Below are 18,305 nucleotides of genomic sequence, written 5' to 3' on the forward strand. Positions count from 1 at the left end.
TGATCACATATACATATGCGCATATGCAATCCAAGATATTTTGCATTGGTAACGGTGGCCGTAATGGTCACCACGATTACCAATATAGGTATCGACCGTAGCGACCACACAAGGGCGTTACGACCCCTCCCCCCAAACAGTTGAATTTTTTTTTTTTTTTTGCCCAAAAAATTCTGGAAAAAATATCCAAAAAATCCAGAATAATGTAAATATTCCAAATATATATTCATTTTTATTTTGAACATGTAGTGTAATGGTCGTCCACTCTTTTGGTGAGAGTGTTGTATTGTGTTGTTTGGTGAATTTATGAATATGGTTATATGTTTCTAACGTTTACACATTACAATCAAACATTAAAACTAGAAATAAAAAAAGGCATAAGTACCATTTTTTGAAAAAAGATCCTCAGAGCTTCCATTTGCTCAAATCACTTTAATCTATAATTTTACGCTTAAAAATAATATTAAGAGTGGTCGAAATCTGCTGCATAATGATCTAGGGGAGTTTTTGGAATGAAAAAAGTGAAAAAATGAGGAGAAAATTTGATTTAAATAAAAAATTGATCGTTTTTCTACCAGTACAGGAGTAACGGCCGTTACAACTTGATACGATTCCAAAAAACCAATTGTCCTGTTTCACACCCTCGTACCATATCACATAACTTACTGCTATTGCCTATATGTATTGGCCTTTACAGTCGTATCATAACGGATACGGGACACCTTGATGTGATCGCACAATTGCATTTGCGACTGCATATAAATATTTTCAAAAAAAGAGAAGAAAAAAAGGGATTTAAAAAAAATGTAAAAAAGAAAAAAAATGAGAGGAAACTTCCTAGTGATTAGATAGCTAATTTTACATATTTTAAGTTCATATGAGAGAAATAAAATCAATTAAACAATGAATGAAGTATATCAACATTCAACAATATATTTAACAAAACAATCAACAAGCTATATAGTGTAAAAATACAATTTACAAGTTACAACTTAATATTTATGCATTACTTGCAAAATAAAACTAATAGTCTAATACTATATACATTGACCCAGTTGCCATTGTGGCAGCTGATCACCACCATCATTATTAGAGTCGTCTCTTTCGACATATACTTCATCTTATTCTGTTTCTTCATCATCTGTATGCATTAGTAATTCATCAACATCTAATTGTTGATCTTCATCTTGATCATCTCTTTCTTCTATCACCTCAATCTCTTCCACCGGTTGAATGTTATTGCTCACCTTCCCTTTCTTCTGCCTTCGAGTGGAAGTACCTTTTTCAGGTGCCAACACGAATGCGACATCTTCAACTTGGGCTCTTGTCAGATCCTCGCCAGCAAAGACTAGGTCCTCCGTCTCTAAGAGCCATTATTTATCTACATCCAGATCATCTAAGTAGATAGGGTCATACTAGGCTTTTCTGGCCTAGCCTAGAATCGTTCTTGTCGCTTTTAGTTATATTGGACGAAGGCTAAGTTGTTGAGCTTCTATTGTTGAAGGGAATTTTTTTTTTTTTTTAGTGTGAATCTACATGAAAGAAACTGCATTAGCTTACTTAGACGTAGACTTGTTTATAACTTTTGACTCCCTAACTCTTAACATTTTTTAAATTTATCGCCCCGAACATGCTCCAGTTGTGCTCACAACCACTAGCAGAACACTTGAGTCCAAGAATTCTTATGGCCAGCTTCTTTAGAGTTAGATCCTTCTTGTTCGAGTCCACTCCATAGACAACCTACTAGTTAGCTGAGAAAAAGAGTTTAAGTAGGTTAGAATTTGTAGATTTACAATATATTTCTAAGAGTAAGACGTTCATACTTGGCAATTTCATTGTCATGTGCCTGTTGACTATATATCTTGAGAATATATCCTCACTCTTCATATAGAAGTCTAGTAAAGCTGAAATCTTGTCATGTTCTTCTTTATCTGTAATCATTCTTTTCAACACATCAAAAAATCCAACTATATGCATCGTTTTTCTTATATCGGATTGAGGGAAGTGAATAAACAGGCTAGATTAAGGATGTAGGCAACCAAATACAATGGAGATGACATTTGGTTGCCCCCATCTTCTATTTATAATATCTAAAATGAGCCTGTAATCATGCTCTCTATAGTTAAAATGGTCCATAATTTTATTTCTCGCGTTCTCCATCACATCATATATGTAACCCATTAGTGGTTCTCATCACCGTCTACCAATTGAAACACAGTAACTAAGGGTTTAGATGCTTTTAGTGCCTTTATCACTTGTGTAAAAAAAATATTGTGAAATGATGGTGTGCTGGACTAGCTTCCCTTCAACCTTCTTTAACTAAGGCCTATTGGTTCAATCGGTTGATACTACAAAGCTTTTAAGTTTGGATTTTTTTATTTTTCAATGCAATCTTTATAGTGTGAAGAATGTTGTAGTGAAACGAGTGACAACTAGATGCAGTAAGTTACATCCAATGTGTTTTCCTATTTGACGGAGGACATATTTGTACATAAAGACTGTGATTCTTTTAGCTATTACAATCACTTTTAAGTATAACCTACCTATGTCTTTTAGCATAAGATCAACGCAATGTGCTGCACAAGGAGTCCAAAATAAACGATGCCTCTTTTACAGAAGAACACAACCGGCTACTGCATAGGAGGTTATATTGTCCATGATTACCTGGACAACATATTCCTCTTTTGCTTCCTTAATTACACTATCTAATAATTTAAACAAATAATTTTCCGTATGGGGATGACCCAATGCATCCACGGACTTCAAGAACATTGTCCCAGCTGGACAATTCCCTACAAAAGTTCATTAGAGTTTGTTCGGATTTATTGGTCCATTCGTCGGCCATGAGTACAACCATAGTTTTTCCACGATTTCCTATATTCGGCTATGAAAATTTCCATATAATCAACCTTAAGTTTGAGGCATGTCTCCTTCATTTCGTGATATGAAAGAAGTTTAAGCCCAGGTCCAAATTGACCTTTTGCCTCGCCCATAACCTTGAAGGTTTTCAACTTAACAATATTGAAAGCAGCACTGGCTTAGTACAAGTGCACAACTACTTAGCGAGATATTGAAATGTGGTTTTTCTAACTTTTTTTCTTATGTCAGTTTTCTAATGTGGTTTGAGAGGGTACTTTGCCCTGACCCCTTTGGTCGACCACATCTTTAAGGTTTGATCGACAACATCTATTCATGGGCTCATGTCCATGAGCTCTTTTTGTGGCTGGTGGTCTTGACCGGCCTTACAACGTATTGGGGGGGTAGGGATAGGTTCATCCACACCAACTGCATCTATATTTTCATGTGTTTCTTGTTTCATAAATTCTTCTCAAACGACACTATCGTGTTTCTTTTTCATTTGTTTATCCATGTACTACATGACTTCTTTCCATATAATCAACCTTAAGTTTGAGGCATGTCTCCTTCATTTCGTGATATGAAAGAAGTTTAAGCCCAGGTCCAAATTGACCTTTTGCCTCGCCCATAACCTTGAAGGTTTTCAACTTAACAATATTGAAAGCAGCACTGGCTTAGTACAAGTGTACAACTACTTAGCGAGATATTGAAATGTGGTTTTTCTAACTTTTTTTCTTATGTCAGTTTTCTAATGTGGTTTGAGAGGGTACTTTGCCCTGACCCCTTTGGTCGACCACATCTTTAAGGTTTGATCGACAACATCTATTCATGGGCTCATGTCCATGAGTTCTTTTTGTGGCTGGTGGTCTTGACCGGCCTTACAACGTATTGGGGGGGTAGGGATAGGTTCATCCACACCAACTGCATCTATATTTTCATGTGTTTCTTGTTTCATAAATTCTTCTCAAACGACACTATCGTGTTTCTTTTTTATTTGTTTATCCATGTACTACATGACTTCCCTTTGGATTTTGGAGTAATATTGGGACATGTTCTTGCATTTGATTTCGATATATTACAAGGTGTTGCTTATGCCGTGTAATGCCACCAGACCTCACAAACCCACATAACACACTGTGAGTCTCTACTCGGTAGCACTATGATAGTGCCCTTACTTCCTACCTAGGTCATTTGACTTGGGTTTCAAAGAAGAAGATTGGGAAGAAGAAGACATGATTTTATCTTCTTATTACTTGTACACTTGTAAGAATGAAAGAGAGGGTGAGAGATACCCATAAAGAGAATGTAATGTTAGAGAATGAGCGATTAGAGAAATAGAATGTAAGAGAGAGATGTAGAATGTAGGTAGAGAAATGGTATGAATGATTATGAATAAAGAGAAATAGAATGTATGAATGTAGAGAAATAGAAAGTTAGAGAAAGAGAGAGATGTAGAATGAGAGAGTAGTATTAATGTATAAGTAGTGTTCGAATTATCTCCGATATTATCGAAATATCTCCGATATTATCTTTATCTCCAGCTCAGCGATACCAATAACACTGGTAGTGATACCGATAACCCTGGTAGTATCAGAAATTCCAGGTATTAGCAATGTATCGCTAAGTATCGCCAATGTATCAATATCGCTAATGTAATAGTCAATATTTTCAACTATGTAAATTCTAGGTGTTGCTTGTATTGCCAATGCATCAATATCGCCAATATTTCAAGTATGTAAATTATAGGTAATGCTTGTATCATAAGTGTATCGACGAGATTTCAATAATATCGCTAACTTATTGATATCATCAGAATTTTGTTTATTAGAAAAAAAATTATTTTAATTTTTTCTTTCATGGGCACATGGTTGTATGTAGTGTTCAATATGTCATTATAATATTAATAATATCTCAATATTATCGATATCGCAATATGCGCGATATTGAGACCACAATTTTTTGTTTCCTTCCAAATTGTTGATGATTTCTTGGTGAAATATCATGTGTTTTTGATATTTTGCAATATCGATGGATGTTTAGATGGAATATTGGATGGTTAAATAGGTTGGATGGGATGGTTGGACTGATTTCTTACAACAACACATGTTTTTAAGGCCCAATTAAATGCAAACGTGTTATGTATGCATTCTTTTTGCATTTTTTTTTAAAAATTTCTAAATATGCAAATATATACATTTTAACATCTCCTGAAGTTTCGTTGAAAATTCCACTGTTTTTCCCATGTTTCTCTGCATTTCCGATTATCAACGATATTATCGGCGATACCGATATTGTTTTCGTATCCCTGGCCAGCGAAACTTGTAGTGATATTGATACTTCGAACACTGTGTATAAGTATGATTGCTTCTTAGGACTTAGAGCCTCAATCTTGATTCTTGATTTATCTTTGTAAACTTCTCTTCTTGGGAGCTTTTAGAGGCTACAGTTGTAGAGGAATGAGGATTGTAGAGATATTAGGATTTAGGCTTGGAATGTGAGAGAGAGAGAGATTGGGATTAAGGACTTAGACCGTCAATCTTGATTCTTGATTTATCTTTGTAAACATTATTTCCTCCAAATTTCCAGCAGAAGAGAGAGTTGAGTGATTCCTTTTTGGTTGTGAGTCCAACCCATACCGGTTGAGTGATTCTTGGTTCATTGGAAGGAACTTGGTGATTACAGAATATTTCAGTTGTGACAGGTCGGTTGCTTGCAATGTTTTTGGTACTTCTATTTAATGAATGAATTCTATAATTTTTCTATAATTCATCATCGAGTTTCCGTGTTCCAGAAAAATTATTAAAATTCTTGAAGTACCAGTTGCCTAAAACTGATGATTTTCTGGACAGTTTCAAAACATTCCAAGATCAGTCTCATTTGAGTTTGGGTTTTATTTTCTCTTTATTTTTACCTGAAACTAGACTCATCAAGGTTCATTTTGGCTTTTGAATCACCTTAATTGGAGTCGTATTAAAAAAGATATACTATTTTGAAGTCATTATATTTAAGCTGTCCATTGCTATCCATTATGACCACATTAGGCTGCATCACTTGTCCATTCATAAAAATTAAAAAGGGAGAGAAAAGAAGAAAAGAGAAAGAAAAAGAAAGAAAGAAAAGAGAATCCTAAGCTCTAATAAATGGCTGTATTTTCTTGTCAAAATTTGGTCATATACTTGTGATTTTACAGTCCATCAGATGTCCAGTAATCAACCAATCAGGATTATACTTCCAGTCAATTTTTTGGAGTGTAAAATGTCTACCAGTGGGCATGGTGTTGAAAAATGGTTATGTAACAGCTGTAAGTAACGTAATGGTGGGATCCATTGCACAATATGGGGCTGTATTGGCTGTTCTGAAATAAAAAAGGGTCCTTAATTGGCCCGTAACAGCCATTATGGGTATGTAACAGGCCGATACGGGGCCGTAATGGGCTGATACAGGCCATACTGGTCTGATATGAGGCCGATACACTTTCTTAATAATTTTTTTTGACTGTTACAAGGCCGTAATGGCCATAAGGCCGGCCATTATGATCACCATTACTGTTATTGAATACCTTGACAGTGGGTCCCACTAGCTAACCAATTCGAATTTGACGTACATGCCACCTGTCCTATAGGGGAGCCACACATAGATCCTACATAGTTGTAATCAGTGTTCGAAATATCGGTATCGCACAATGTATCGCACTCTTGGGATACAGATACGTATCGGTTATCGCACAGGATATATCGTTTGTATTGCATAGTTTATCGCACTTTTTGGGAAACATGGGGAAACATTAGCAAAATGGTTGAATTTTTTTATGAAACTTCAGGGATTATTTAAAAAGACCTTAATACACACTTTTAAATCATAAAATATCAAAAAAGAAGTGCACATAATAAATTTCCTTTGTATAAGGTACTAAGTTATGCATGTTATTTGATTAAACTAAGGTAAATATATTTAAATATGATGCATACCATTTATAAATGTATAAAGATATGTATGAACATCCAAACATCAATTGGAATTCATTTTAACATATCATTTTAGCGCATGGGCCGAAAAATAAGGTAGATCCAAATCTGAGGTGGACCACACCACACAAAATAGTGTTCATTGAATGATCATCATTAAACTATTTTGGGCCTATAATTTTTTTGGATAAAGCTAATATTTATGTTTTCCCATCCAGGTTTGTCAAACCTCATGGATAGATTGGATGGCAAATAAACATTACGGTGGGCCCTAAAAAGCTTCAATGGTGGACATCATTGCCACCACATTTCTTGTAGTGTGGTACACTTGATCTTTCATTTGTCTCCTTTTTGGCCTCATGCCTTAAAATTACTTATGAAAATGGATGGAGGGTGTGGATTGGCTGGTGTACCACACGAGGTATGAGCATGTGTCGTGCGAAGATGGGATGCAGATTTCCTACTAAATCCTTTCGCAGGAGTGGGGCACACCGTGATGTTTGTGAGAAATCTACTCCATCCATCAGTTTTGTGAGATTATTTTAAGACTTGAGGCAAAAATTGAGCAGGATCCAAGACTCAAGTGGGCCGCACTAAAGAAAAAGGTGGGTAGGGAAATTCCTACCGTTGAAACCTTCCTGGGTCGACAGTGATGTTTACATTCCATCCATACCGTTCATTACGTCATCACTACTGGGATGAATTGAAAACCCAAATATTAGACTGATTCAAAACCTGTGGCCCCACGAATATTTCAACTGTGGACCTTCAATCCTCACGTTTTCGGCCTACTTGAGTCTTGTATCCGGCTCATTCTTGGCACTATGTCTTAAAATGTGTTCAAAAAATGGTGGATGGAGTGGATTTCTCACAAACATCACGGTGGACCCTACCTAAGTTTCCAGCGCATGAACTTCATGCGAAGCCCAGACGAGCGTCCACGAAATCCGATTGCGTACTGAGTTACTCAATGCACTTTTATCGTACTGAGTAAACTCAGTTGGACCCACTGTGAATGTATGTGGTTTATCCACACCGTCCATCCATTTTTACTGCTAATTTTAGGGGTTTATACCAAAATTGAAGTAAATCCAAAGTTCAAGTGGACTATGTAAACAATGTGAAATAATAATTTCCACCATTGAAACCTTCATAGGGTTCAAAGTAATTTTTATTTGTCATCCAACCTATTCATAAGATCACAAAGACATGAACGAAAAGAAACCACAAACATTAGCTTGATCTAAAACTTCTTTAGCCTCCAAAAAATTGTCAATGGTAGAAGTTCAATCAAACTGTTTCCTGTGGTGTGGTCCACTTGAGATTTTATTTTGATTCATTTTTGGGATCAAGCTCTAAAATTATCTGTTAACATGGATTAACGGAGTAGATAAAATAAATAAATAACAATGGACCCTACACAATTTGCTCAATACGCTAAGGGTACTGAGTTACTCAATACGCAATCCGCTTCCGTCGTCCACGTCGTACAAACAGTTGAAGGGAGATCAGAGTTACATGGCCCCACCAATAATGTATTTATCATATCCACACCGTTCATCCATTTGGAGAGATCATTTTAGATCGTGAACCCAAAAATGAGTGACATCCAAACCTCAATTGGACCACACCACAAATAGCAGTGAGGACAATGATTCTCACCGTTATAACATTCGTAGGTCCACCATAACGTTAGCTTTCCATCCAATCTGTTCATGAGGTCACAAAGACCTTGATGAATAGGAAAAACAAATATCATACAATCCAAAACTTTTGCAACCCCAAAAGAGTTTCAATGGTGGACGTTCAATATCCAGCTGCTTTTTTCTAGTGTGGTCCACTTGATCCTTGGATCTGTCTTATTTTTCTCATAAAGCCTTACGACGAGCTCACCAAACGGAAGAACGGTTTGGATATAATATATACCTCATGATGGGACACATAACTTGATGACGTCAACACGATCGGTGACGTGCGAGGCACCGTCCGTCCGCCTCCTTTGAATAAGGGCTCGGGGCCCTTTTTTTTCGAAGCAGAGAGGGTTCCGGCGCGTTCCGGAACCCTAAAATCTCTCCTGAGGGCCGATGATTTCGGGGATTTCGACGGATTTTGCGCCCAAATCTCTCTAAATCAGAGGCTTCTATTCGAATGGCCCATCAAACACAGCTTCCGATCAGGGCCATCTTCTTTACAGGTACCGAAATCTATACACTTTCTTAATAATTTTTTTTGACTGTTACAAGGCCGTAATGGCCATAAGGCCGGCCATTATGATCACCATTACTGTTATTGAATACCTTGACAGTGGGTCCCACTAGCTAACCAATTCGAATTTGACGTACATGCCACCTGTCCTATAGGGGAGCCACACATAGATCCTACATACAATGCATACAATTGCATTGTTTCCAAATTCCAAAACCATCTAGGAAATCGTTGAATTTCCCTATATGAGGCTTTCTAGCGCCATCTGGATCATTCACAACATTACATGTGCTGCATCTGCCAACTGGCTAATGCGTGGGACCAATGTTGTCAAATTGCATATGCGATTGCATGCGATCAGCGTATGCTGTTCGCATATGCGATCGCACAATCGTATATGCCATGGCATATTTTTTTATAAAATAATAAAAAAAATTTGAAAATTGAAAAAATTCTATAAAAAAATAGGAAAAACTTGACTAATTAGTACACATGATTGGATTGGGTTATTTTACTTATTTCATTATAGTTTGAGTGTTTCATTAAGTTATATATTTAATTACTTATATTATATTATATAAATTTTAACAAAACAATCAAGCTATATTAAAAGAGAACTAATTATTATAAACTTCGAACAAAGAAATTTTACTGATAAATGGATAACTTGAAACAACTTACAAGTTATAACTTACAACTTAATTTACAAAAAGTAAGCACAACTTATAAAATACAAAAAATAAACATACTTGAAATTATTGTAGAGAGATCAGAGATTAGAGTAAAAGATTTAGAGCTTTGGAGTAAAGAATAGTGAAAATGGAGGAGATATAGTGCCTATTTATAGGAAAAAGTTCTCCACATTGAAAAAATAAAAAGTAAAAAAAAATTGCTTCCACTCTGGCTATTCGGAAATATGTGATGTGATCAGTCTCACAAAAATTGCTTCCAATGACTATGTGGGACATTGCTCATGTTGTGGGCTGCCCCCATACAGAACAATGCATAGTTCAGAAAAACTTGCCACTATGTCCAGATTCAGTCTAATGTCTAGTCCACCTTATGATTTGAGCAGCCTAATTTTTCTGATGGGTCATCTGCACGATAGGACTGGCCTTATAAACCACTCGGATGTTGCATGTAAGCTAGTTTTGTACATGTTTTGCATGCAATTATGCTCTTCCTTTACATTGCAAATCTGCCAACCCCATACTCACTCGATGAAGTTCCCAGATTCCAAGTGGTGATATGAATTTTTTTCTCATATGGAACTGCTCCTTTACCTGTGTCCATCTAGTTTGGTGTGGAATCCTTGCCTTATTTCCACCACAACTGACCATCATGTGTTGCGTCACTTCTGGGGACTGCATTCTATTGCACACTTTCCAACGTAATCAGGTTAACAAATTGTGATGCGTCCCTTCTAGGGAACACCCTATCACACCCTTACCACCACGACTGGATTTACAAATTATGGCACACCGCTTCCAAGAAACAACCTAGCTTTATTAAGAATCAAAACAAGGTTCGTTCTTATGTTATCTAGGCAAAAGTTTGATGTTCGGTTGCTGACCTGACGCACACCTCTTGTTAGGAAAGAATCTACATGGTCAATCAAAGACATTAGCATAACTTGCATTTCCATCTGAGCTTTGTTTGCTATGTTGTGTAATCTGTTCTTTCAGGAAATGATTAATATCTTTTCCTAACCCTGATGTCCAGAAAAAAATCTTAATTTTATCGTTCTTTTACCGTGCAATGCCAATTTCTCCATCCCTAGTGTCTTTGCATTTCCTTGAGGGTCTATTTGATAAAAGGGACAAGAAAGGAGAGGAAAGAAAAGTGAAGCACTTTTTCCATGATGGGACATTGTGCTATGTTTGCTTAGCAAAGAAAATAAGGGATTACACATAGCCATTTACCTTTTTCCATTGGAAATTTTTTGTGCACAAGACACGATGTGATCAGTCTCACAAAATATGAGATTTCCACTTGCCATCCAAACAAAACCCCTATAAAAGGAATCAATGTTTCAATAGTGCTTATGGAATTCATCATTGGATAAAATTACATCTTTTCTTTTTCCACTAATCAAACAGGCCCTAAAAAATTTTCTGTGTTTCTTTTTCTTTTTCTTTTCTTTTTTTCCTTTTCATTTTCTCAAGCCTATATGCATAGCCTCTCATGTGTGAAGATCTTCAATTAGAACACAGAAATTACATGGTAATATTTGTTAATAAAATAGGCTTTAGATCGAGGTGCTGCACTGATGAAAACAGACAAGCTTGCTACTGGGCATAATGCAGATGATATTGCTGAAACTGTTCTACTGAACATCTTGCGAGGTGACATTGCAAGGTAATCTATAACTGATAAAGTCTTTTTCTCCCCACTCAGATATCTCATGCTATTTGTCCAATTCATTGACTATTCTGTTTGCTGTGTAGATTGAGTAGATGCACCCTTATAACTACAGGTGAAGATGGGCCTATTCCAAGATGCAAGCCTTTCAAATACACGTACGAGAAGGAGATTGTTATATATCCTTGCAATTGAAAAGCTGATTTTATCATAAAGTTCTTGCATCATTATATTTCAAGCCACTTCTATTTGATGTATGATGTGAAACCTTGACCAAATTTTACGTATGCATATTTCAAGAAGCTGGACTACTTCTCGACAGAATGTAATAGTTCATTTTCGTCACTCTCTTTCTAGTCATTTGTGAATTTTTATTAAGTGCAACAAATTGCATGAATGTAGGGTTATTGGTAAGGTTATTGGATTGTATTTTCCATAAAAAGTAAACTCATCTCTGGTGCGTAAATGGCTAAATGCGGATTTAGAAACTGAGATTTGTTTCATATAGCATCAGAATTCTTGACATTCGTCTGATTTAAGTGTGTAATAACTTTCACTACAATAGGCTATAACGGTTAAAAGTCCAGGATGACATGGTTCTCCCTGATATTTCTTTTCCTCTGCAAGACTCGTCACTGGTTGCCTAATGAATCCCTTTCATAAAAATCCGGAAGCATTGCTCTCATGTGACACTCAGTAATGTTCTCAAGTGCATTTCTCATATCTTGTGAATGGTTGCCCTACACAGCTCCTGAGACTCATTAGTTGCTTAAAACTGTTGGGTGTGCACGAAGAGTGTCCCAAAAATGCTCAATAGTCCTGCCATTCAATCATCTATGCTCTCGAAACCCCAAACGTGTCGTGTCCAGTTACCCAAATTCTCTGCATAATGTTTTTTCCCCCTTTAGGGCTAGTTAGTTTTCCAATTTCCTGTGTAATGCAAGGTAAATGAGCCATCATTATTATTCCAAGGTGTTTGTTTAAACCAGGTTATCCCGAATCGGTTACATATCGGCCGATACGTAACGGTAACGGCCCAGGCCATTACGCGATACGGGGTCGAAAGGGGCATACCCCCCATTCTGTATGCATAGCGGACTCGTAACAGCCGTTACGGGCCTAAAGAAAATAGGAAAAAAAAAAAGGAAAAAAAAACATACTTTTTTTTTTTTCCTTTCTTTTCTTCGTCTTCTTCCTCTTCTTCTTCTTCTCGGGCTGCTGCGGTTGCGGCCCCTCTCTCTCTCTCTCTCTCTCTCTCTCTCTCTCTCTCTCTCTCTCTCTCTCTCTCTTTTCTTTTCGGTTTCCCTCTCTCTCTGTCTCTCTTCTTTTTCATTTCCGTATCAGAAAACAGAATGGACTGCGTGGCTGTGAAAATTTATTTTTTATCATGTTCTGCGGTGCATGTTGAACAGTGCACTTGCACTGTTTTGTTACATGGGCTTGCCTTGATTTATGTGTAGTATATCCATGCTGTCCACTATACTGTTTATTTTCCATCGAACCTATTGATAAGGTCACATAAACTTTGACCTTGATGAAGGGAGAACACAAATAGTAGCTTGATCCAAAAAAAAAATAAAAAATGTCTTAAGAAAATTTTAATGGTGGGAATTAAATCCTTATTTTGTGGTTCACCTAAGATTTGGATCAGTCTCATTTTTTGGACCAGACCCTAAAATAAGTTGGCAAAAATGATAGCCCACATGGATATACAACAAATGCATTGAGGTGGCCCCACTTTTAAAGGGATACTCACTAGTGGTCCACTGAAGATTTAGATCTACCTGAATTTTTTGACCATGCCTTAAAATGAGTTGGCAAAATAGATTGATGACATTGATATACAAATACATCGAGGTGGCCCGCCTGGCCCACTAGTGGTCCACCTGAGATCTGGATTTGCCTTTTTTTTTTTTTTTTTCTAATTGCTTTTTGAAATAAGACCATTTGATATTTTTCATTTTCACTGTCGAATAAATGTCCACCAATCCATTAGTAGGATAAGTGCCAATAGATTGCATTAATTTGAGGCTAGTTTGGGGCATCAAATGGTCCCCAAACCAGCCCCGAATTGATAACACTATTTACCTCAATTTAATTTTAATTTTTTTAAAGATTTATGGGGAAAAATGATATCAAATTGTTAGGTATATGAATTACATGATAGGATACAAAAGTCCCTAAACTCTATATATTGAAATAAAATGCATGTGAGTCACGAAGTATGCAATGTACCAGTACTATAAATAAAAGGAAAACTTGAAAATATAAGATGTTTTGATATTACATTCATCGTAGTAAATTTATTTAGATATTATATAGTTAGAAAACTAAATATAAAAAGTTTGCAATTAATTCCAGGTTGTCTGGTTCATAAATTCATCAGACAGTCCGATAGAACTTCTCACCAAAGAGTGGACCGTTACACCACCATAAACATGTTCCAATTTATAAATGAATACATATTTGGAATGCTTAGAATATTCCGTATTTAATTCATATTTTTTCATATTTTTTTGACAACAAAAAATTACACCGTTACGGGCCATTACGCCCCCGTATTGCTGTTACACCCCCGTATCCATATCGGTATCGGTGGGCACCGTTACGCCCACCGATACCAATACGGAATACCTTGGTTTAAATGAGAATTACTACTTGTAAATTGAGAGTCAAATGCACCTGTAAAGGAAACATGTAAAGGAAATTGTAATCCTTACATTTTTACATGATAAAACTACCACTTTCACAGTGATGTCTGGGTGAAACAAGTAATGGTAGCAAACTCATCATTGTAGTCAAATGCAAGTGATGTCACCACACAATTACAGGATTAAGTAATCATTGCCCATTTCCAGCCATTTACCATTGTAATTGGAATACCGAACACGCCCTTAATGAAATCTTGGCATATGTAATAAATGGAATAAGACTTGACGGGTAAGTTACTGGGAAATACTGAGCTTGCTTTCCAGTGAGACATCAAGATCACCAATTATATGTTGATTTTTGGTAGGTCTCATTTGGTGATTCTGCATTTCATATTCAACAAATCAAAAACTCTACACTTGGGGGAGGTGTTCTGATTTCGAAATTTCTGAGGGTGAATCTTATCAGTTGTTACATCTCAATTGAATTTCGGCTATTGAGCCGCATTACTTGGAGTTATTAGGGATCAAGGGGGTCCCACCTCTATCCGTCTCATATTCAATAGGTGTTTGGCCCTATTAGGGCCTGTTTGAAACCATGTAATTCATGGGATTTGTGGTGTAGTTTACCCTTTTTAGCATTAATTACTTACCACATGATTTTCTAAGGGAAGGGATTAGGTAGGACTGCGCAACAACCACTTTAAGGTACGGAAAATGAGATGGGACTCTGTGGGTCCTACCTTGGTGTATGTGTTTTATCCACGTCATCCATTCAATTGGCCAGATGATTCTAAGGTATGCCCCAAAAAATGCGGCAGATCCAAAGATCAAGTGGACCACACCACATGAATAATATTTAAATGGTTAGCATTCAATCTCCACTGTTTTCTGAAGTTTGGTCCACTTGAGCTTTGAATCTGCCTCATTTTGGCCCATGCCCTAAAATGATCCTTACTAATGAATGGATGGCATGGATGTAACACATATATGATGGTGGGGCCCACAAAGTTTTGGCTTTCAAAAAGGTGTTATTTCACGAGGGGCAACACCTCACTTTCAAACACCCGTGGTAATTACAATTCCCAACATTTAAGGCTGATTTGAGATGTTTTACATGAAAATGCATATAAATACATCCAACCAAACAGGCCCTTAGACAACTTCTGATCTAGGTTTTCCGCACTGGACTGGTTCCTTGTCAGCATTTCATTCCTCCTTATTATGACAACAACAACAGTCTTACAATCTTGGTTCTTTGCTGATTTGCAGGCATTTATTCACCTAATGCCTACCGTGGTTTTGCTCGTGAATTTATTAAAGATCTGGAAAGGATCAGGTGATGATCCTGTTAAACTTTTGTGGAACTCATCAATTGACTTAACTTTTGTGTAATTTGATTTAGTTGGATGTTTCATTGATGCAGACCTAGAGCCATTCTGGACATCATCAAATCGGGTGAAGATTTTCGGATATCCACATCTACTAAAATGCCAGATCAAGGAACGTGTGCACGATGCGGTTATATTTCTAGCCAGGTAGCCCTATTTCTACTTTGTTTTGATGTATCAGAATGCTTGATCTCAATTGCTTTCTTATAGGTAAGGACCTGACATAAAATGATAATGCACTAAATATATACAAGCCAAGTTAGCTGCCCTTCTAACCTCGAGGAATCTAGTCAAGTAGGCGTAAAAGAAAAGCTCATTAGTTTTTCCCATTCTACTAAATGAACATCTATTTTAATTCAGAAACTGGCTCAGTAATAGCCATCCATTTTTGTGGGAATCAAGTATTTTATTTAAACTTAAAATTCTTACTCAATTTGAGAAATATAAATAGAGGCTGAGATAATGGTTTTCATTGTAACCGTAGGAGAAGGTTGATGCTTACCACATCCTCCTCATCGCCATCATTTTCATCATAGCCATGTCTCAGCTATTTGCATTTGGCTTTGCTAATCCTGTTTCACTACTCGCAAGTTAAAAAAAAAAAAATAAAAAAAAAATGAATTCTTATGATTGGTTGGAAAATTTTGGTGGCATGCTGCCCATCTGACATCAACCCTCCTTTACTTGGGTTTGGAAGAGGCTGGTGTGTTGCTACTAGGCGAAATGCTTGCCATATCTGCTTCCAACAATTTGTACAGACCCAGCTGACCTTTTTCCTTTTTTCTTTGAGCAAAAAATGTTTGATTCACAAGGGTCATCTACTCAGCTCTAATTCTGTGAGCAACATCCTTCTCAATCTCTCCACTAGGTTGTGACAAATAATCAAGATAAATACCTTCAATGGAAGAATGGACTCTTGATTGAATTTCTATCCCAATAAACTCAGAGCAAAAGTCGCGAACAATTACACAGGAAGATACCACTAATCCCCTAATTATTCTAGCTGGATTCTCATAGTTTATAAACATTGTTTATACCTGCCTGACATCTAGGGACAATCAATTTGTAAGAAGTACTACAATTATATTTCTACTTGTTCAATTGCTAATGATGCAAAGCAGTCGGGGTTTCCAACATCACTACAGTGGTATGAGGTTATAGTTCTCCACAAGATCAGGGGTAACTTTGACCGTCAATGACCAATCATTTGTCTGTAAAGGTCTTACTCAGATCATGCCACGTTGCTAGAAGCAATGAAAGAAAAAACCGTTGTGACAAATGTCTATTTTTTGACATGAATATTTCGATGTGGTGTTATGGTCAATGTTCTACTCTACTCACAGCCTTGGGTGCTTGTGTGGTTCTACAATCATTCAAAATTTATCCCTACAAATCATTATGAGCTGTTAGCTATCCTAAGATTTCACTAACGTGTGGACTTGGATGGCCATGAATTTTCACCTTGTGTTATATGAGAGAACTCTATTGTGGGTGAAAAGTTCGTAGTATCCATTTCTAGTTTCTCATCACCCAGGTTGAAAATATGCTTCTTTTGATGATTTCTTATGTCCACGACCAATTGGCCTTCTTTGGGCCAGTGAAGTTATGATATACAAATTCATATGATTATTACAAACATATTACCACAAGGAGTGAGGGGAAGCAGCAGCAGATTTGGGTATGGGAGCAGGGAAGTGTCTGTATCAAAATATTAGCAATTGGAAACAGCTTGGAAGCAGGAGTTGGAACATGAATCTGAAGCAGGAGTGGGACCTGTTTAGAAGAATTATGCAAGCAAGCTACAAAATGATGTTAGAAGAGAACCATGAAATCTATATAAGACAATGAAATTTCATTCTGGAGACATAAAGCAACCAAAACGTCAGATTGACTGATGATAGAATTCATGTGAAGAAACTGAAGATGTTGTCCTACTCATGGTGTTTTGAGTTTATATTAAGGTGAACAGTGAGAATCAGTTCCTCCTAATTCCACCATTACATAATTCCATTTTTGCCAAGTTGAAGAATTTTCTTGTATTGCAACGACTATAGTATACTGACATTGGACTAGTATACTGACACTGGACTTGTTCCTCTCTATCTATCTATCTATAATTTCCAGGATTAATATTTGAATAATCACAGATTTTGATGTAATATGTATTTGGATGCTGACTTAATTAATCGTAAATGCAGAAGTGGTGTAAAGCTTGTGTTTTACTGGATGGACTGAATCGAGGCTTGCCAAGGCAAGGTATTGGACGAAGCAGAGGCCTTAATGGTTCAAAGAAGGAGAGCGGACAGATAGTATCCAATACAGAAGAAGCGAGGGAAGCAATTTCCCAAAGCAAGCCATGCGGTACACTGGATTTCTGATTAGTACATGTATGTAGATGACATTCAGCATCTGGTGGTTTGCTTTAGATGAAATTGGGTCCACCATCGGATTTTGGTTCTACTTCCGATGCATTTGCTGATTGATGACAGTTCATTATGCAAGAAAGAAAATTGTTTCTTCTTCTTCTTCTTCTTCTTCTTCTTTTTAATCAGAAAAATTAAATCATATTTTGTTTTCTTTTGTCTTAAATGGAGTTTGATAAATGTAGAAAATGCACGCATTTTATTTCCAATCACATTTAGATTAATTTTGGTTTTTCTTCATTTGAAATGATTGAATTTATATATTTTTACCATATATGCTTAAAATGCTTACCCCATTAGAACAAACATACCGTCCTTGGGATACAGGAATATCATGTGAAACATTGGGAAGTATTACCTCTTATCTCGAAATGATTGCAACCTGAGGGAAAATTGGGGAACTTTAGGAAAATGATGAAATTTCTCAGAGAAACTTGGGGAGATTTTAGAATATAC

The 18,305-nt window shown here is 36.6% G+C and overlaps 1 protein-coding gene across 1 annotated transcript in view; it reads left to right on the top strand.

The window, feature by feature from the left end:
- LOC131237099 (cytoplasmic tRNA 2-thiolation protein 1-like) overlaps positions 1-17,967 on the top strand; it is a 41,561-nt gene extending 23,594 nt beyond the window's left edge. The window contains exons 5-10 of the mRNA XM_058234754.1: positions 11,272-11,384; positions 11,474-11,566; positions 11,672-11,712; positions 15,308-15,374; positions 15,462-15,573; positions 17,625-17,967. Coding sequence (XP_058090737.1) covers positions 11,272-11,384; positions 11,474-11,566; positions 11,672-11,712; positions 15,308-15,374; positions 15,462-15,573; positions 17,625-17,804 — 606 coding nt within the window. The 3' untranslated portion in view covers positions 17,805-17,967. The remainder of the gene's footprint in view (positions 1-11,271; positions 11,385-11,473; positions 11,567-11,671; positions 11,713-15,307; positions 15,375-15,461; positions 15,574-17,624) is intronic.
- Positions 17,968-18,305: the final 338 nt, after the last annotated feature.

Source organism: Magnolia sinica, chromosome 2 (genome assembly GCF_029962835.1).
Source record: "Magnolia sinica isolate HGM2019 chromosome 2, MsV1, whole genome shotgun sequence".
In the NCBI taxonomy this organism is placed as follows: Eukaryota; Viridiplantae; Streptophyta; class Magnoliopsida; order Magnoliales; family Magnoliaceae; genus Magnolia; species Magnolia sinica.